Raw genomic sequence first — 20776 nt, forward strand, 5'->3', positions numbered from 1 at the left:
GGCGAGCGCCGGGGTGGCGGCGGAGCGGGCCCGTGGCACCATCCCGGGCCCGTGGGACCATCCCGGGCCCGGGCCCGGCCGAGGGCGCCATGCACCTGCGGCACGTGCGGACCCTGCTGGCCCCGCAGGTCGGGCCGGGCCGGACCGGACTTGGGGGGGATCGGGCCGCAGGGGAGCGGGCCGGGCCAGGCCGGGCTGGGGAGAGCGGCCCTGACCGGTCTGGGGCGCGTAGCGGCGACGCTGAGGCTGTAGTGTGACTGCTGAGATGTGTGTGCCCGCTGAGCCGTGTGTGACCGCTGGGGTTTGTTGTGTGAGGCTGAGCTGTGTGTGCCCGCTGAGCTGTGTGTGCCCACTCGGGTTTGTTGTGTGAGGCTGAGCTGTGTGTGCCCACTGGGGTTTGTTGTGTGAGGCTGAGCTGTGTGTGCCCACTCGGGTTTGTTGTGTGAGGCTGAGCTGTGTGTGCCCACTCGGGTTTGCTGTGTGAGACTGAGCTGTGTGTGCCCACTCGGGTTTGCTGTGTGAGACTGAGCTGTGTGTGCCCGCTGAGCCGTGTGTGACCGCTGGGGTTTGTTGTGTGAGGCTGAGCTGTGTGTGCCCACTCGGGTTTGCTGTGAGGCTGAGCTGTGTGTGCCCACTGGGGTTTGTTGTGTGAGGCTGAGCTGTGTGTGCCCACTCGGGTTTGCTGTGAGGCTGAGCTGTGTGTGCCCACAGGACGGGACGGCGCGGGTGACCTGCATGGCCTGGTCTGCCAGCAGCGCTCGGTTCGCCGTGTGCACGGCGGAGCGCGTGGTGCTGCTCTACGACGAGCAGGGCGAGCGGCGTGACAAGTTCTCCACCAAACCAGCAGATGCCAAGGTGAGTGGAACTGGGCCGGGGCTGGGGCAGCCGAGCTTCCCACGGTCACACCAACCCTCTCCGCAGTACGGCAGGAAGAGCTACGTGGTCAAAGGCATGGCCTTCTCCCCGGACTCCACCAAACTGGCCATCGGGCAGACGGACAACATTGTCTACGTGTACAGGATCGGCGAAGAGTGGTGAGTGTGCGCTGGTGTCCAGGATGCTCCGTTCTGCCCTGCTGTGGGCTCCCTTAGCTTGATCCTCGCCCTGCCACGCTGCGGTGCCCATCGCCTGACCCGCGAGGAGTCACGCAGGTGTCCGTGGGGAGCAGCAGTCAGGTTTCCTTGGCAGGGCTCTTACGGAGCCCTGGCTAGGCAGGCAGCTAGCTGGAGCCTGTGTTGCCGTTGTGTGTCACAGTTATGGAGCCATGGCACACGCTTGCCCCACTGCAGCCTCATTTGCTGGCAGGAGCTGTGCTAATGGCACTCAGGCAGTTCACCAGAATTTTGGAAGCTCAGAAGCTCAGGGTCTTTTTGATTTTTTGCCTCAAGTTGTGATAGACTAGCAGCACGCAAAAATTCAATGGACTGTGTTTGGCAATATCAAACCAGACTGTGTATAAACAGTAAGGTGACCAGAATGTGTAGTGTTGCTGATAATAATTTTTGTTTATATTTTTCTGCAGGGGTGACAAGAAGGTGATATGCAACAAATTCATCCAAACGGTGAGACCCATACTTCTGTTGGACTCCGTTTTATCTGGCATATGTAGGAAAAGACAATGAGAGGTCTCTCTGCTCATACTCACAGGTGTACTTGGCCAAACTGTCCTTGACCTTTAAAGATCCTAAGAGAATCTCTAAGTTCTGAGGCACATATAGCTAATCACAGATGTCCTCATGCCTGGGTACAAGAGTCAACTGTTGGATGATCAATGCAATCAGTTACAAAACCTTGGGGACTACTTTAGGCATCAGTGGACAGACTGTTTTAAGGGAGTTGACAGGGAAAAATACAAGACACTCAGAGGCCAGCCATTTTTCACGGGTTTGCAACTCTAAACTCCAAGATGCCTTATTAAACAAAATGTAAAGTGTGCAGAATTAAAACTGTGCAATTTCCACATGCTCAATTGCCTCAGGTTTGTGATTTCCATCACGTTTGCTCCTTGGCCATCACGATGGCTCCTTGGCCATCTTTGTGTTCTCCTGCTTTGGCTGTGCCTGCCTGTGTGAGAGAGCAATCTGCCCAGCAGGTGTTTGCCAAGGCTTGCCCTGAGATCTGTCTGGAAAAGACAAAGGCATTAGGAATTCCTTGCAGAGAAAACCATCAGAGTGAGAAAATACAGTGCACTGACTACTTGTACCTTTAGAGGCAAAAGTCCAGGAGCTGCCCTAGGCTGTCCATGCAAGTGCCATCATCCTATATTCTCTGTCACCAAGAAAGTTCTCTGCAGGATAGAAGGAATCATCGTTCATATCCAAATCCCCAGAAGACACAGAAAGAGCTGCTCCTGATGGAGTTGCTGGAGTCTCTGTGCCAGGCTTTCCCAAGCTGTCTCTCAGACGAAGGGCAGCCTCAGCATCTGGGTTGAAAGCTTACATCTCAGTGTTGGGTCATGGCCTACCACTGTGGTTGCTCTGGGTGCTCCAGGGAGCCCAGGGAATTGTGTCTCTGGTGACAGGAAAGCTGCTGCTCAGCCTCTGTTTCTCTGTACTTGAGCTGCTGCTCTGAGAGGTCATGAGAATAGAGTGTCAGGAGGAGAAGAGAGCAACAGAGGCTTGGTGTCCATTTGTCCCTTTCCTGAACAGGGTGGCTGTCCCAGGTGTGGGCACCTTTAGTCTCCCTGGAGAGATCTTTCCTTGTGTACTGCTTGCTGCCTGCCCCTCCAGCTGCAAGCCCAGTGGGGGCCTGCTCACCTCTCAAGCTCAGATGCTGTGCGTGGTACATGTACAGGTTTTTGTATTTTTAATATAGGAATTCAGTAATTTTTTTCTCTCATTCTCTCATTTCCCCATGCCTTTTTCTACCATTTGTAACACAGTAAGTCCTTTTTTTTTTTCTTTTTTTTCTTTTTTTTTTCTGGTGCTGTATGTGTGGGGTTTTACCACTGTGTCTGGCTTTCTCCTGTAACAACATTTTGTTATTTACAAATTTTTTAAATGTTCAGTCAATATGAGAGATCATTTATTGAGCCCTTTCCCTCTCCTGCCACTGGGCCCTTTTACACTCACAGTCATCAGAGTGTGGCAAGCCAAGCCTCCTGCTGAGGGCCAGGAGGACAAACAATGAACACATCACCACAGTGTGAGGCTTGTTCCCAAGCTTTTGTTGTGTTAGAGGGAAAAACAAGAGTCTGACAGATGAGGAGGGAAACACACATGACAATGGTCTTGGTCATTGGTTGGACATTTAAATTATGAACAGTTTGGTTACCTTGAGACATTTTGTTTGATTGTAGCTGTGTTGTCTGATATGAATGATCAGAGCAGGGATGGAAGATGAGGTGAATAAATGAGGGTGTATATGTATCTTAAGCAGCCCCAGATGCTTAAAATGGGACCAAGAGCCAGTGAGGCTGGTGCTGGTAGCACAGTGCCAAACACCAGCCTTCTTACTGACTAGAGTTCTGCAGGGTAGATGTGAAGGGGGATTTCATAAACTTTCTTGGCCCTCTCTTACAGTTGGGTTTTGTGGTCAGCTTTATTCATTCTGACCCCACCTCAGATTTCGAGAATGCCTTTGGTTTGGATTTAATGAGCCTGTTTCTACCTGGCCTACTTGGTAGTGTCAAACAACCATCTTGTCAATGAAAAAATGATTATTTCTTATTCATCAAATAAAGATCCAGTGGACAAGTATTCTCTTAGCTATTACAGAAGTTGTAAGAGTGAAATTATTTTTGTATTTTATACTTGTTGCAAAAAACCTTTTAAAACAGCCTTGATTTTATACTATATGCTATTCACCAATAGCACGTGGCAAGCCAATCACCTGCTCAGTGAGTAATACTCTCAAAAGAGCTCCAAACTGAGCACATCTATATAACTTTGTTGCCCTCCCATAGTCCTCCTGAGCTCAATTACTTTGCCCCAGCTCATTCTTATCTAGTTTAAGCTTCAGCGTTAAAACCAGGAGTAAGGTTTGTCCAGTATTTTCAGCTACTGTAAGGCCTGTCCAAATGCCTCATCTCTCCTGCCTGAGTTGTGTCTGTTCATGAACTATTTTAGATGGCAATGGGGCAGGAAGTTTAGTAGGGTGGAGATCTTACCTCTCTTTTTACCTCTTCCTTTGCAGAGTGCTGTGACCTGCTTATTGTGGCCAGCAGAGAATGTCATTGTTTTTGGTCTTGCTGAAGGAAAGGTAGAGAAACTTGCAATTTGTGTGACTTTCTTTCCCTTGCTGAGTCTGCCAGGACCTGCAAGTGGCTGGGCTGAGGGGTAAGAGGCATCCCTGAGTGCCACAGCAATAGCAGCAGAGGGATTACACCATGGACTTAAATTTTCTGGATCCCAGTTTGTCCCTGGCGGTTCTACTGGATCTTCTGGATCTTTCTCCAAACCTTTGTAGAAATGTGGAAACGTGACTTCAACTTTTTCACTTCTATAGCATACTGGAAGGCAATGAGCTTCCTGTGATTTCTTTCCCTGGTAGTGAACAGGGAAATTTCTGGGAATGTTACTTATCCTGGGGGAGATCCACGTTCCACAGACAAAAGCAGCACTGATCATTTTCTCTTTCTCAGGTTCGTCTAGCAAATACAAAGAGCAACAAGTCTTCTACCATTTATGGGACAGATTCCTATGTGGTCTCACTAACTTCCAAGTGAGTATGGCTTTGATTTGGCCTGCCCTGATTTGGCTCAGTCTCACACCTGCTGCTGACTTGGCGTAACAGGGGCCAGTGTCCTTTTACTGTCACTTACTTGTCAAGAGTACAACATACTGTGCTCTCCAGAAGGAATTCCTTCCTAAAATCTGGTACCAGGCTGTGCCACACAGGCAGTCTGGTTGTTCATCAAACACAGTTGAGGATGAAAGTCTCCACGAGTTTACTTTATACATTGATGTATTTGAATCTGTGACTCTATAAGGATTGCATTTGTCAGCTTCATGTAACTAATAACTAATATTATTCATGTGTAAGGATTAAAAAAAGTAAGAACATTCTGCCAGATAAGACCTTTGACAAGGCTATAATTAGGAAAATAACCATAAAGTGCAATTCAAAATTATTTTCATTAAGATTTCATTTTAACTACTTTAGTGTTCTTTACCTAAAAATTGAGATGTGTCATGGAGTGGAATTTTCACTTCAAAATTGTGAAATTTTAAACTGAATTTGAAAATTTGAAATTGACAGATCAATGAATGCTGAATTGCTACAGCATCCATAGAATTTGTGTTCTGTTCTTGACTCTTCTAATCTTCATTAAAAGGTGTTTCTCTGGGTACATGATCTTTGGCCTGTTTCTTCTTCTTTGCTCTCTTCTCCCTTCTTGTGTCCAGAAGTACAAGACATCAGTGCTATAAAAAATGGACATAGGCCTGGAGTTTTTGGCCAGGTGTTCTTTGCCTACATCGTGTTTCTTTTAGGGATTCCCAGCCTCAGTTCTGGAACAGTTCCAGTGCAAGAGCTATTTGACACATATTGCTGTAAGCACTTGTGAGCTTCTGGGTTTTAGTAATACAGAAAATCGTTTATTGTGATTTTACATGATGAAGATACTTAACTGGTTACTCTCCTTTCCACTCTGGGTTCTTTTGTCTGCTTTCTTTTTACAGATACTGGCACAGGTACTCAATATTTTTCTTGTCGTTGGGGAAGGTTCCTTTGATGAGGAACATCAACCATGACCCTGGGAATGGCTGCTCTGGGTAGGGATATGAGTATAAAGGTGCAAGTCTTACATTGCATCATCCTGTCTGTGTTTTTCTGCAGTGTGTCGGGGAGGGGAATCCTGTCTGGCCATGCAGATGGAACCATAGTGCGCTTCTTCTTTGATGATGAGGGTTCAGGTGAATCACAGGTATCAAAGATCCTTCGATGAGCAAAATTCCTATTTGCACAGTCTGCTTCCTGGCTCCAGAGCTCTGGAAAGGGATCAGACTGTGGAGGGAGTGGAAGTCTGGAGAGGAGCTGCAGGCTGTGCTTGCTAGCAAAGATTTTGGGAAGCGTCAGCGGAGGCCAAACAGTGACTAGATGCTTTGGAATGCACTGAAGGTGGTGGTAAGGGGGGAATTAATGTTTTTGTGTATGAGGCATAAGGCTGTTGAGGTGTCTGGAAAGATCTGATGTTCAAGTGTCCGGGAGAATGATGCTCTAAGAGGTAGAGTTCCATTGAGTGGCTACTGTTGTCTCCACACTAAGCAGGGTGTACAACAATTCAGGGTGTTGAACAGTGTTCAGCAGTTAATGTTGAATCTCAGGCTCACATTTTGTCCTCGGACACCCAGCATTTCTCCCGAGCCTCCAGCTTCTCTCTGCCAGGAGTCTCTCTGTGCTTCAGGCTGTGGTGAAGGGGATGCTGTTCTCAGATCTTTTGTCTCCAGCTGAAGCAGTGTAAGCATGGATGCTCTCTGCTGTGATATCATGCAGGTCCATCTATACTCTGCTGTGTTGGGAGTTCAGGCTCATTCTAGTTAATGCTCTCAATCTTCTTACTGGCATTAGAATTCTCACACAGTTAAAGGAGTGTAATAGTTGATTCATCTCTCAGTTCTGGTTTCTGTCTTCCTACATACTAGGCAGGCAGACAAAGCTGTCCCCATGAACTGGGCTTTACAGAAGGTCCCATACCAGTCCTGCTGGGATGGCTGGGCTCAGAGGCCAGCTAGGAGTTGGGGCATTCATGTGTTCAGGGTGTTCTCATCTGCTGTAGGGTAAGTTGGCGGTGCATCCCTGTCCTCCTTATGCCCTCGCCTGGGGTTCCAGCAGCATCGTGGCTGCAGGCTGTGACAAGAAGATTGTTGCTTATGGGAAGGAAGGCAGTGTGATTCAAACCTTTGACTACAGCCGGGACTCATCAGAGAAGGAATTCACCACAGCAACCACCAGTCCCAGTGGCCAGTCCATTGTTATTGGCAGCTATGACAGGTACCCTGTACCTGATGCAGAATTCTCCTCTTTATAGTCCTTCCTTTGTCAGCCATACACAATTTTTAATGTCTCTTTTGTCTCCTCTCTATCGCAGGTTACGGGTTCTGAACTGGAGTCCACGCCGCAGTGCCTGGGAGGAAGGCAAGCCCAAAGAAATAGCTCACCTGTACACCATCACAGCTTTGGCATGGAAGAGGGACGGCTCACGGATCTGTGCGGTTTGTATCATCAGTCAGGAGCCCTGAGCCCTCAAGTCCCACACCAGGGGGATGTTTGTGCCTGGGAGCAAAGTGGTGTGCTCAAGGGAGGGCTTTGAACATGGTCATATGGATGTGGTCACACCCTCACCCAGGGTGCAGTGCAGATGCTGAGGCCAAAACCTTATTGCTAGGGAGCTGCTGCATTTGGGTGTGTGAGTGTGAAGCTGTAAAACCTTGTGACTGTTGGTACAATGGCTCACTGGCTGCAGCAGCCCTTCTTTTCTCTCAGAAGCATGCTGAGGACAGCATAGCTTGTCCAGAGCAGTCTCAGGAGCATCCTTTCCTCTGGGCACCTGTGAGAAGCAGTATACAAACTGATCTGCTAATTACACTCTGTGTTTCTGTGCTGTGTTTTCAGTTCAGCATTCTCTTTCTTCTTCCTTCAGCTATCAATCCTTCATCTTCCTTTCTCTAAAGTCAAATAATTCTTTAAATCTCTTTAAACTGATCTTTCTGCATATTTTCTGTAGTAAGGTGGCTAACTCAAAATACTTAAATTATTTATGAAACATGTTATTTACAATTTTTATTTAATAGTTTTTGTATATTTTTGTGTTAAGCAATCAAGAATCTTTGAAATTTTTTCAGACCAAAAATTATTGAACATGTGAATAAATATTTTCAGAGAAGGGTCTAAGGAGTAGATCGGTGGAAAGAATGGGTGTGTTGTAAAGAAAGAAATAAAGGTGAAAGGATTCTTCTGGAAGGGAGGAGAGAATAGGAGGCTGGGAGAATAAGAAGTGGGAAACTGAGAAGAATAATGGGAAAGATGAGGATAAAGGTGGTTTTTAACCCCACCTCCTTCTGCCCCAGATTCATGCCAGCATTTGGTAATCTTCATTTTTCTGAGAATGGCTCAATCTTTCCGTTGTCTAAAGAAAGTCAAAAAAGGGCTGGTCCTCCTGCATGTGGGTGCTTGAACCTTATTTTCCAGAACAGCTGGGACTGGTGTGTTTGGGTCTCACCACTGATCCTCTTAATGTGAGCAGGGTCTGGAATATCTCTCCTTGACAGAGTTCACTGACCACATGATGTGGTTTTATCCTCAGGGTACGCTGTGTGGAGGAGTTGAGCAGTTTGACTGCTGCCTTCGCAGAACCATTTACAAAAATAAATTTGAAATTACGTATGTGGGACCAAGCCAGGTAAGAGAATATCTAATGAGGTATGAAATTCCTGATGAAAATGAAATGTTTGCCAGAGCTAGATGTGTTTGGAGTTCTGCACCTATGGTTTGTTCATAGCAACTTGTTGAGGAAGACACAGGGGATATGCCAGGGACAGGGCTGAGGGTGGGTGGGAATTGGCTAGGATGAAAGACCATGGAGTTAATTTCCTACCTTGTGAATTTCTGTAAGGTACCTCCATGTCAAGTGCAGACTTCTGAAGTGATTTAATTTCAGCCAAATTTACCTTGTTCATAATGTGGCAGTAAGGGTGAGCTGGCAGCCTGGGCACTCCTGAACAGTCAAGGGAGAGAGTACAGGACTCTTCAAAGGGGGCTTATCCTTGGGGGCCTGAGTGGGTCTCCAGTTAGGCTAGTAACCTGTAAATGACAAAAGTATCTACTACTGTCATGCCATGCAAAAGGAATAGTAAGGTTTTTAAAAAAAGCAGAGGGAAATGATGTGAGGAGATATCTAAATATCCTAGTATCATCTATTGCCTAATCTTCTACAGGGCAAGAAGTCTGCGCTGTTCCTCTGTGCCAGGCATCATATTGCTTTTCCTCACTTTCTCTAGGTCATTGTGAAGAACCTCTCAACAGGAACTCGAGTTGTGTTGAAATCCCAGTATGGTTACGAGATTGATGAGGTGAAGATCTTAGGGAAGGACCGGTACCTGGTGGCCCATACCTCAGATACATTACTGCTGGGTGACATCAGCTCCAACAAGCTCAGTGAGGTACTGGAAAAGCGCTGTCATTTCTGGAGTGTCAAATGCTTAACTTCAGAACCCAGAGGATATGATTTTTGCATGTGAACAATACCTCTATTTTCAAAGAATCATAGAATAATTCAAGTCGGAAGGGGACTTGGGAAGTCTCTTATCAAACTTATCAAACTGCCCAAAGGTAAATATTAAATTCAGATGTTGTTGCTCAGGTCCCACAATTTCTCTAGTTCTCTGTTCCAATGCTTTACTGTACTCACGGAGGAAAGCCTTTATCCAAGTCTTCTTGGTATTTTGACTGCTGTTTTATGACCACTTTTCATCCTTTCATTTGGCATCTGCCAAGAAAAGCCTGGCCTCACTGTATTAGAGGTTTCCTAAGCCTTCCCTTCTCCAGACTGAAGAAGCCAGATTCCTTCAGCCTGTCTTCACAGTGTAAACGCTTTACTCCCAACCATCTTGATGGCAGTGTGCTGAACTTGCTACAATTTATCAGTTTTTCTTTTACTTGGGGGCCCAAATCTGGATGTTTTACATATATGCATTCCAGATGTGAATGTATAAATCTTAGTGTGTTTAAAAGAACCAAAATAAAAAATTGTCGTAAGACAATTCATGACTGCATCCTACAGCTTATGCCAGTGCCACTTCTGGTACCAGACAATTCACACAAAACTGTCCATCTCCTGAGCCTCACAATGCACTGAGTGCTGAGCCCACGTGCTGAGCCTGGAGAATGTAGGCAATAGACTGATATCTGATAAAAGCATTAAATAGGCTTCAAGGACATGGACATATTTGCATTGTTCACAAAGGTGTCACATACCTTTAATCAGACTGATGGTGAGCCAGTCAGTCTCTCTTGGAGCAGGAACTCTGGCTGGAGATTTACACTGGAGAATGCTGATAACTTGGTAATATAAATCAGAATCTGGCCAGAATGAAGCTCTCAAGTTTCTCTACATCTTACTGCACAGAGCTTTTCTTTCAATTGCACAGCTGTACTCACTTCTCAGAAAGAACAAGGCTGTGAGATGTCCATTTGTTCTCTTGCTGTCTCACTGGGGTTCCTTTGAAGTAGGAAGTTGGAGTTTATACTCTGTAAGGAGAGAGGCCTGCTGTAGCTTCAGATTTCAGTTTTCTGCTTCTCTGGCCGCTTGTCTGTTGTTACCACAGTAACATCAGTGTATCCAGAACACAGAGATCCAGTGCTCTACTCAAATTTCCAATCAGTTGTTCCCCCTCTGGCACTATGCTGATCATCCATTGCTAGTATGACTCTAAAAAAACAAAGGGTTTCAGCCACATGTGGTGAGGTCACTGCTCTGGTCACCACTGGTAGCAGTGATCCTGTGGCTATGATTAATAGAGGCAAAGGAGCTGTTTGGGTGCTTTTTGTGGTAAAGCTGGTCTGGGGAAGGTGGAGAAGGGCCTGTGAAGGATAGGATAGAGGGAGTACCTTGGTCATTTGAAGGCCTTTTGTTCAGAAGTCAGTAATATACTATACAAAGAGAGCTGGAATCTGAGTCTAAAGAAAGGAGAGGAACGTGTGGAATTTGCAAGCTGGGAATGACTGAAAAACAGTGTTGGCAGCTAAAGTGATGGAACACAGTCCCTTGTGCAGTGTAAGTCTTGCTGTCTGTTGTGGGAACCAAAAGCTGGACCCCATCATCTGCAGACTGGTCCTGGTGGAGCTGTCAGCCTGTCAGCCTCACACCGTGCCATTGTTTTGCAGGTGGCCTGGCAAGGATCTGGGGGGAATGAGAAGTTCTTCTTTGAGAATGAGAATGTAAGTAGGATGGAACAGAATGCTCCCCATGAATGGTGTGTAAAGCTGTGTGTTCACCAGCAAGAAAAGTGTCACCCACGTTTCTGGAAAACCCTGTTTCTCAGCAGTTTCCTGGATTTAGCCTCTTCATGCAGATTCCAATCTGCTTCTTCCCTGTACTTGCCTTTTCTGCGTGCCAGGTACAGAACAAACGCAGTGTGCACTGACAAGTCACATAAGTCATAACCCTGAAGGAGAGAAAAGCAATAAAAGAACAATGGCCAGAGCAGGTGTTAGAGATACAGAATACAGCTGTCACAGGGAGAGTGTGACTTCTGCAGGAATGATAGACCCACAATTAAAATCCCAAGCCTTGAGGAAAAGCTGTCAGTCACAACAAGAAGACAAGAACAGCTTCTTAGTAATTCCAGAGTATTTAAATTTAGATTTGTGTGCTGCAGAGTTCTTTCCTGTACCACTCACTGGCAGGTGTGAGTGTTTCTGTCGCTTTACTCTAAAAGTGTATTCCCCTCTCACCATCAGGTCTGCATGATTTTTAATGCTGGAGAGCTGACACTGGTGGAATATGGAAGCAATGACATTCTGGGGTCTGTCCGCACAGAGTTTATGAACCCTCATCTGGTCAGGTAATGGTTACATCTGCCTGTATAACCAGCTCAGGCATTTAGTAAGGTGAACTCAGATATATAACTCTGCAAGCTTCCCACACTGTAGAATGCAGTCCCCAGACACCCACTTCTCACAGTGACCAGTGATGGGTTTTGTTGACACATTACTGGCCTTACAAGTTTTAGAAGCACAAGAGCATCTTTTCCTCTGATCTTGGTGCAGCCTGCCATGGCTGTTGCTGAAGAGGGACCTCCTGTGCACGTTCTCAGGCAACTCTGCATCCAGCTGGTCCTGGTACAAAGTTGTTAAGGACTCACTTGCCAGCAGGACCTCCTCTGTCCCTCTAAAATTTTATACCCCATATTCTAATTCAGGAGAAGGGAGGATCATGGTCTGCTCAGAGCAGCATGAGTAATGTGTTATTGGGGACCCCTCCTCCAGAAGGGGGAGCTTCTGGGGGGAAGCCGTGGATCAGGAAGGTTTGTTCTCACTTGAGGCACAGAGGAACTGAGGAAGTGTCACAGGTCAGAGAACTGCCAGAGGCTCCATGTGCTCAGGGAAGCTGCAGGGAAGTTGGGGAGGGACTATGTGATTCAAATACGAATTTTGAAAGTAGTGAAGGTAACAGTCATTCCCTTCAAATCACAGTGTCCGTATCAATGAAAGACAGCAACGAGGCGTGGATGAGAACAAGAGACTGGCTTATCTGATAGACATCAAGACTATAGCAACAGGTGACTGTAACCCTCCTTCCCCTTCCCTGTATTTTGCCAGCCTTCCTTATTCCTTTTCATTTTTTTGTGCCAGGCAGCACATCCCTGAAGGTCCTCTGTGCATTCCCTCTACCAAGCAGCAGATTCTTGAAGTTTCCCTTTGCATTCCCTCTGCCTAGCAGCAGTCCACTGGACACCAGGCTGTCCTACTTTTGACAGGATAAGCTTGTCATGCATACAGCCATGGGTGTCTGTGTCCTGGACCCAGACTCTGCGTTGCCTGCATTGCCTATGAGCTGTGTATGCTCACAGACAGCTGCTGCTGAGAAGTCATCAAAATAAAATGTCACTGCTGTTTGGTGTTCATGTCACAATGTCTTTGCTGAGGGTATTGCCCTAAATAGATCCCAGGCACCTGATTCCCCTGGCACAGCTTTGAATGTTGAGCACTTTGGGGTACATCAGGTACTTTGACTGTTTCCTTTCTTTCCTCCTCAAGTGGACCTTGTTGGCGGCTATAATGCTGGCACAATCAGTCATGACAGCAAGATTGATTGGCTGGAGCTGAATGAAACAGGCCACAAACTGCTCTTCAGGGACAAGAAGATGAGGGTGAGTGGGGCAACTCAGGCCATGTGACAGGGTGGTGTGTGTGAGGAGAGGTAGAGACAGACATGCTTGAATGGAGGGAGGGAGGTGAGAAACACATCTGAAATACTCCTGATTTTTTGCTTACTGCTCCTTTGAGGAAGATTGGTGATTACCAGATTGCATGAGCTGGCAGTGTTGCATTCTTGAGTCACAGCTAATGTTGAACATAGTTACTAGACATCTTGCTTCATCTCATCTCCCCTGAAAATGGAAATCATAGGTTCTTCTGTGGTACATGTGTGCATGGTGTTCAAAAAGTCATGGCAGTCAGGTGAAGCCCCAGTGACTATAAAAAGGAAAACATCCTACCCATCTTTAAAAAGAGTAGGAAGGAGGACCCAGGACTACTGACCTGGTAGCCTCGCCTCTGGGGCTTGGAAGATCCTGGAACAGATCCCGCTCCAAGCAGTGCTAAGGCAGATGGGGAATGGGAAGGTGATGCAGGACAACCAGGTGAGGTAATTTGGGACAGGCAGCATGGCTTCAGCAGCAGTGAGTCCTGCCTGACCAACCTAATGGTCTTCTCTGATGGAGAGACTCCATCAGTGAACAAGGGTAGGGCTATGGATGTCATTTATCTAGATGTCTGTAAAGCCTTTCTCACAATCTCCCACAACATCCTTCTCTCTGAACTGGAGAGAGATGGATTTGATGGTGGACTGATTGCTGGATAAGGGCTTGGCTGAACATTCACATCCAGAGGGAAGTGGTCAACGGCTCAGAGTCCCGGTGGACGTCAGTGACAAGGAGTCCCCCTCAGGGGTCTGTCTTGGGACAGTGTTATTTTATACCTTCATTAACAGTACAGATGAAGGGGTAGAGTACACCCTCAGCAGGCTTGCAGATGACACCAAGCTGAGGGTAGAATGACACACCTGAAGGACAGAGCCATCCAGAGAAACCTGAACAAGCTTGAGAGCTGTGCCCATGGGAATCTCATGAGATGTAACAAGGCCAAGCATAAGTTGTGTGCTGAACCAATCGCACAGTGAGGGCAGCAGGGGAGGGTGGGTTCTGTTCCTCTGCCCTGTTGAGGTGAGACCTCATCTGCTGTGCTGCTTCCAGCTGTAGGGTCCCAGCACAGGACGGATGTGGAGCTGCTGAAGCAAGTCCTGAGGAGGCCACAGAGATGGTCAGAAGCCTAGAACACCTCTTCTATGAGGAAAGGCTGAAAGAGTTGGGATTGTTTATCCAGGAGAAGCCACTAGGAAGACCTTAGAGCCCTTTCCAGTGCCTAAAGGTTCTCCAAAAGAGCTGTAGAGGGGCTTTGGACAAGAGCCTGGAGTGAGAGGATAAGGGGGAATGGCTTCCCACTGCCAGAGGGCAGGGTGAGATGGGATATTGGTGAGAAATTCTTCCCTGTGAAGGTGCCGAGGCCCTGGCACAGGTTGCCCAGAGAAGCTGTGGCTGCCTCATCCCTGGAAGTGCTCAAGGCCAGGTTGGACAGGACTTGGAGCAACCTGGTCTAGTGGAAGGTCTCCTTGCCTATGGCAGGGGGCTGGAACAAGATGATTTTTAAGGTTCCAAATCCAGACCATTCTGGGATTCTATGATTTCTCCAGCCATTTTGGTACAGATTGAAACAGGGACCTTCTTAATCTCTTTGGATAGGTGTGTCATGAGATTAGCACAGTTCTCTCTTGTTTTTCTCATCTTTTCTAGGTCAGGACAAGGAGTAGGGACAGTCTGGGACTTTGCAGTCACAAGACATCATATATATAGCAAAGTTATGCTGTATGTCAGGTTACACCTTCCAAATTTATGTTTGGTTTTGGGCAGTGTGTTGTACAAACAACTGATCTCTCACCTTATTGCTAGTAGTCATTGCAGTAGGACTATGCCTGGGGTGGAGAGTTCAGCCCAAAATTGCAGAGGAAGGACCTTCTTGGTCCTGTAGTTTTTTTTCATTAAGGACTTCAGAGCCCATTTTCCTGTTCCAGCTCTGCAGCTGAGAGGGAACGGAAGCAGCACGAGGCATATTCTGGTTTATATATGTCTGTGCCAAGCTTTAGGGGAGGCAAGAGCATGTGGCTTAAAATGCTGCAAGGATTTAAAAAGGTCTTCTAGCAATGTGTAAATAAGTATGAGATTTTTAGTGTCTTGCAAAAAGTCTGTTTCCTGATGGGTAATGTCTGTTTACAAGATGCCTGTTCAGATGTTCCTGCAATGTTTGTGTGAGCTAGCAGCCCAGCCACAAGTCCAGCTGAGCCTGTTCTCCTCTCCCACCTCCAGCTGCAGCTCTATGACATTGAAAGCAGCACCAAGACAACCATTCTGAGCTATTGCTCCTACGTGCAGTGGGTCCCAGGCAGCGATGTGGTGGTTGCTCAGAACAGAAACAGTCTCTGCATTTGGTACAACATCGACGCTCCAGAGCGAGTCACCATGTTTCCTCTGAAGGTAAAACTCTGCAGACTTTGATTGCCTCCTGCAGTTTGTTTTTCTTCTTCCTCATGTGTGTGGGAGTAGCAATGGTGCTATGGCAGAAGGGAGACAGAAAGGAACTGTTAGTTTCTTATGAACAAAATATGAGCTCATTTGTCAACTTTGTGGCAGACATATCTGGCAGAAGATGGAGCAAGGAGCTGCTTCATGGCTCAGTCTGCTCAGTGCAAGCTCATTCAGAAGAACCGTGTCTGACAGAGCTGTTGCAGTGGTCAGGGATGTGGCCTCACATCCCTGAAACCCCACATGCTTCAGATGAACAGGGGAGTATTGACAGCTGGTACTCTTTCTAGGGGGATATCGTAAGCTTGGAAAGGAATGATGGAAAGACTGAAGTGATAGTATCTGAAGGGGTGAACACTGTGTCTTACACCCTGGATGAAGGCCTCATAGAGTTTGGAACTGCGGTTGATGATGGGGATTATCACAGGTAAGTGCTGGATACGCCAGTGAGGATGGCAGGTAGCTCATATCACATGCCAGACACCTGGGAATCAATGACCCATGAACAGCAGCAGCACAGCTTTCCAGAGTTGAACTTCAGACTCTCAGCATAATGTTGGTCTGGTTATAATGAACATCAGAGTCCATCAGGAGAGATTTTTCAGCTTTTGCCTCCTTGCAGCTTTATGTTTTCAAACTCAGGGAGAGACTGACTGGTCTGGTCCCACAGACACCAGCAGGGCTTTGCTTAAGGTAGTTGTCAATTAATTGCAGTGAATAACTGTCTCCAGAGCTGCCAGATGTGAAGTGGTGCATGGGTGCTTTCACTACTGCCCTTCCAGGGATGGTATTAGTATTATGGAAACATCCAGCAGCTGGGCAGGGTAAAAGCTGACTTCTTGAAGTGGTCATGGCAGCCACCTGGGTACTGCTGACACTCTTAGAGGCCTTTTAAAAGTGAACAGGGGTGAAAACTTCATGTGTCCATAGCACTGTTGTGTCTTCAGAGACTTCCGTAGCAGGGACTTGTATGAGACAGAACACTTTATATTTGCCCTGCACTGCTACAGCCTTCTGCTGAGCATCTGCCTCTAAGTGCCTTAGCCCAGGCAGGAATAACCTAGATCTCTGAATTTTCCCCTACTTTGTCAGGCTCTGTGTTACACTGTCCTCTTCAGAGCTGGGCACACCCAGCTGGCTTTGTTTTCAGTGCCGCTCTGGTTAGGAAGCTCCTGTCTCACAGTCTGGGATTTTCCTAAGAGAGCTCTTCTGTCTCTAAAGTATGCAAATCTCACTGTCTCAAGGGCTACTGCATTTTTGGAGACACTGGAAATGTCCACAGAGACTGAAGCTATGTGGAAGACCCTCAGCAGACTGGCTTTGGAAGCGAGACAGCTGCACATTGCAGAGAGGTACATCACATCTTCATGGCTTCAACGTGCTCTTTGCTGAGTCCCAGAAACCAGGGTCCAGCTAAAGATGTGGCTCTGTGTATAGTCTGGAATATTAACTGCATTGGAAATTTACACGTTCTCTATGCCAGGCCATGACTTTGTCTTTTCATCCCAGCCGGTAATGCCAGAACCAGGGGTGGGAAGACCTCTCTCTGTAGCATAAATTTTTGTTGATGGTAACCCAAAGCTGTGTATAGCAAGGACTCAGAGAGCTGACAGACATGAACAAGCTTGAGGCATTGTTGAAGCCTGGGGATGTGAAACATGAGCCTTGGTCATGCTCCTGGATTCTCCCATGGAGCAGGGCTGGAGGGCACATCTGAATATAGGTCTTGGCAAAATCCTTCTCTTGAAGTAGGGCTACCTCACCTCTTGCATTGCTGAGCTGAGCCTGCTGCCCAGTTTCTGATTTTCCTATCTTGGAGCAACAGTGGGCAACAAAACCTGGTTATTGACTAACTGCTTTGCATTTTCCAGGTGCTTTGCAGCTCTGGGAAACATGGCAAAGGCTCGATTTCTGCATGAAACCAATGTCATTGCTGACCAGGCAGCTCAGGAGCACGTAAGTCAAACTTCTCCTGCTCTGCAGGGCAGCAGTTTTCCTGTAAATGCTCGCATGTACATTATCTTCTGTATCCTCGCTCACCAGTGCCATGCTCCAGACCAGTACCTCTTCATGTAGAAACTGCTGACATTGTCTTCCATCCACAGTTGCCAGGTCCCTTTCAAGGCTGGCCATTTTATACTGTCCTGGCTTTTCACTGCTGTGATTCTCAACTCTTTTGTTTCTGTAATGACCCAGCCTCCACCTGCTGTGCCCTCCATGTTCCACTCTACAGCCTGTTCTTTCCCCCAGCAAACTGAGCTTGCTGCTGTTGTCTGCAGGGTGGGGATGGCACAGATCATTACCTGGTGCGGGCCCGCTTGGCCATGCTAGAGAAGAACTACAAGCTGGCAGAGATGATCTTCCTGGAACAAGTGAGTAAAGGAACAAGGAGTGGAAAAGGTTCTGTTTATTTCTGGGCAGGGAGGTGTGTGCCCCAAGAGGAAAAGAAGATGTTGCTTGTTCCTAGGAGAAGAGTTTTCTCCATGAAGTAGAAAAGGTATTCCTTGTTCTGAGGTGTAGGATTACCCTGAGATGCATGAAGAGTGTGAGGGAGGATGTATATTCAAGTAACAGAGACAGTTCACTTTTTCAAGTGCACGTCTAACCCTGCCTTCTGTGAGAGCTCTGTGGCAATGTGCCTGCTCCTAACCTGGAGCCTTTGGGTTAATGCTCTGCTTTCTGACACAGAACGCCACAGAGGAGGCCATGGACATGTACCAGGAGCTGCATATGTGGGATGAATGCATTGTGGTGGCCAAGGCCAAGGTACAGAATATTGCTGCACTGGGCTATAGGCTTGCTTGGTAAATCTTCTGGTTGGGAGTCCATTCAGGGCCTGTATTCTTTTCACCTGTCCTACCTTGTTTCTGCTTAGAAGGGCTCCAAGTAGAAGGGAAGGTTGCACTGGGCTGCAAGACCTGTATGAATAGAAAAAAGCTACTGAAATTGGTTTAGGAGTATCTGTGGCTTAAAAAAAAGAATGGTAGTGCCATGGTACACAGGGCTGGCATTGTAGTTTCTGATAAGTGGACAATAAGAGGCCTGGTGTTATGACCAGGTGTTCAGAGCCTGCAGGATGAGCTGGACAATATCTCATTGTACCCAGGTCAGCCAGTTCTGTGTTTCTCCACAGGGACACCCAATGCTGGAGAAGTTGCGTCGGGGTTACTACCAGTGGCTGCTGGATACCCAGCAGGAAGAGAAGGCTGGGGAGGTCCAAGAGGGACAGGGAGACTACCTGGCAGCCATCAGCTTGTATCTGCGGGCAGGGCTGCCAGCCAAAGCAGCACGGCTAGCCATGAACAGGGATGAACTGCTCACCAATGCCGATGTCATCGATAGGATCTCCACGGCACTGATCAGAGGGGAGCTCTATGAACAGGTGAATGGCCCTTCCCACTGGGCTTTCAGCTTAGGGTCATCAGGGTCCTTCCCCATCCTCTGCACCCGTGAGACACAAGGGGGACTGAGCTGGAAGGTAGCAGAAGTAATTCTGTGTTGGTAAGTTTGTAGTTAACACTTATTAGGAAATCCTCACTGTATCCATTGCACATGGATGAGGTCTAGAATTACTATTATTAATCAGGAAAAAGATCACATCTGATTGGCAGCATGTCTCCAGATTGTAGAGTGTCAGTAATAGATAAGGAGGCCCTTATGAAGATGGGAATCAACAGGAACAGAATCATGAATCAAACTGAAATCTTGATATCAGTGTGGAAATGTCAGTGCGTCCTCATAACAGAATAAAATACGTCATAAAGATAGTCTAAATGCAAAAGTTAAGGAAGCAAAACAAAGGAATTGAAGACTGTAGAGCCACAAATATCATAAAGAAGGGATGTGATTATTCTCTGTGTCTAATAACACCAGAAATTGATAACTTATTGTTCAGTGGCAGTTTTAAAACCAAAGGGTGCTTTTTTCCACAGCACATAATCATGTTAATGTAAGAAAGCAGTGCAGAGTCTGCTCACTGCTCAGTATCCTGGCCAGCTGTGGTCTCTGGCATGTTCTTAAGAAAGGAAAATAAAGAACAGGGCAGGCAAATACAGGGTTGTCCTTCCCTTATTGTGTTTTCATGGGGTCCAGCAGTTTGCAGCTTATAACATACCTGAACAGCTCTACTTTTGTGTTTAAGAGCTCTTGATAGATTTTACTTCCATGAGCTTATAAAATTATTGCTTGAACCACATGTAGATTTTAAGTTACAATTTTGACTATGAGTTACCCAGTTCAGTTAGATGTGTGAAAAAAACGCACTGCTTTTTGTTAGCTTGTTTTATTCTCCTTTATAAATTAAGTCTCAGTTTATCTTCAGCATTTTCTGGCCATTTCATTTTGATGCAAGAGAACTTTGTAGTTTTTCATACCTGTCATCTTTTCTTAAGCTTTCAGTTGAAAGAATAACTGGAGCTCCCAGCTACTGGATGTTGTTACCGAAATATAAATAGTTCAAAAATGATTGGACAAATCACTGGTGTAGAGTCTGTCAAAAGCCATTAAATATGATGATGTGAGGAGGGCATCGCGACAAACTCGGGCAGCTTCTACTGTGCAGGTTGTCAGAGATGGACAAATAGAGGAAAGGCTGGTATATCCTTACTCTGTTATTGCAGTTCTTCTCTAGATGTGCGATCTTGCCACCATTCAGTGCTGAAGGGCATGAGCCCTTGGTCTGCCAGGATGGCTGTGCTGGGGTCAGTCAGCAGGGAGGACAATTGTCTTGGCACATGCTGTCTTTCCTGGAAGTTCCTTAATCCCCATACACTTGGTGGGTTGGGAAGGCAGAGCTGGTGCAGGAGTGTGCATAGAACTGGTAGGGCATGGTGTGGGGGGATGGTGACTCTGGAAACTGGCAGCTTGTATCTGTCACTAGGCTGGAGACCTGTTCGAGAAGCTTGGGAACCCACGGAAGGCTCTGGAGTGCTATGGCAAGGGCAGTGCCTTCCTGAAAGGTACTGTGCTTGATATGTTCCTCCCCTTCACCTCCAGCAGGAGCCTGGGTACTCTGGCCTGGTGGCAACATGAAATATTGCCCTGGAGCCTGGAGATGCCTGGATGCTCTGCAGCTCCCACCTACCGTATAATGTTACTTTGATGATGATGAGGGTACTTGCACACGTGGTGCCAGGGTTGCCAAGCCCTTCACCATGCCGACTGCACCAGCACGGGTTTAACCCAGCTCTCCACGGGGTTACTCCGTGTGACCCATCGGAGCTGGAGTGCCTTGGACAGTCACCATTGCCCTCCTTCTGTGCCAGATCCAAGGCCCGTGTTTGCCCCACAGTTCTTCTTCCCTACTGGCCTCAGCATGACAGCTCTTCTCTCCCCTTACAGCCGTGGAGCTGGCTCGCCTGGCATTTCCTGCAGAAGTTGTGAAGCTGGAGGAGGCCTGGGGAGACCATCTGGTACAGCAGAAACAGCTGGATGCTGCTATTAACCATTACATCGAAGCCAGGTGGGAGCAGTGGAAG

General features: G+C 47.1%; 1 protein-coding gene across 1 annotated transcript in view; it reads left to right on the plus strand.

The window, feature by feature from the left end:
- The first annotated feature begins 13 nt into the window (after window positions 1-13).
- IFT172 (intraflagellar transport 172) overlaps window positions 14-20776 on the plus strand; it is a 37513-nt gene continuing 16750 nt past the window's right edge. Inside the window, 24 exon segments of the mRNA XM_058834863.1 lie at window positions 14-128; window positions 712-855; window positions 922-1034; window positions 1523-1562; window positions 4135-4200; window positions 4583-4662; window positions 5779-5866; window positions 6719-6933; window positions 7031-7154; window positions 8246-8341; window positions 8940-9101; window positions 10825-10878; window positions 11401-11504; window positions 12136-12221; window positions 12700-12812; window positions 15084-15251; window positions 15590-15726; window positions 16544-16651; window positions 17171-17255; window positions 17579-17671; window positions 17988-18065; window positions 18433-18681; window positions 20179-20257; window positions 20640-20760. Of these exon segments, the coding sequence (XP_058690846.1) occupies window positions 90-128; window positions 712-855; window positions 922-1034; window positions 1523-1562; window positions 4135-4200; window positions 4583-4662; window positions 5779-5866; window positions 6719-6933; window positions 7031-7154; window positions 8246-8341; window positions 8940-9101; window positions 10825-10878; window positions 11401-11504; window positions 12136-12221; window positions 12700-12812; window positions 15084-15251; window positions 15590-15726; window positions 16544-16651; window positions 17171-17255; window positions 17579-17671; window positions 17988-18065; window positions 18433-18681; window positions 20179-20257; window positions 20640-20760 (2642 nt within the window). The 5' untranslated portion in view covers window positions 14-89.

The sequence above is a fragment of the Poecile atricapillus genome, chromosome 3 (genome assembly GCF_030490865.1).
Source record: "Poecile atricapillus isolate bPoeAtr1 chromosome 3, bPoeAtr1.hap1, whole genome shotgun sequence".
In the NCBI taxonomy this organism is placed as follows: domain Eukaryota; kingdom Metazoa; phylum Chordata; class Aves; order Passeriformes; family Paridae; genus Poecile; species Poecile atricapillus.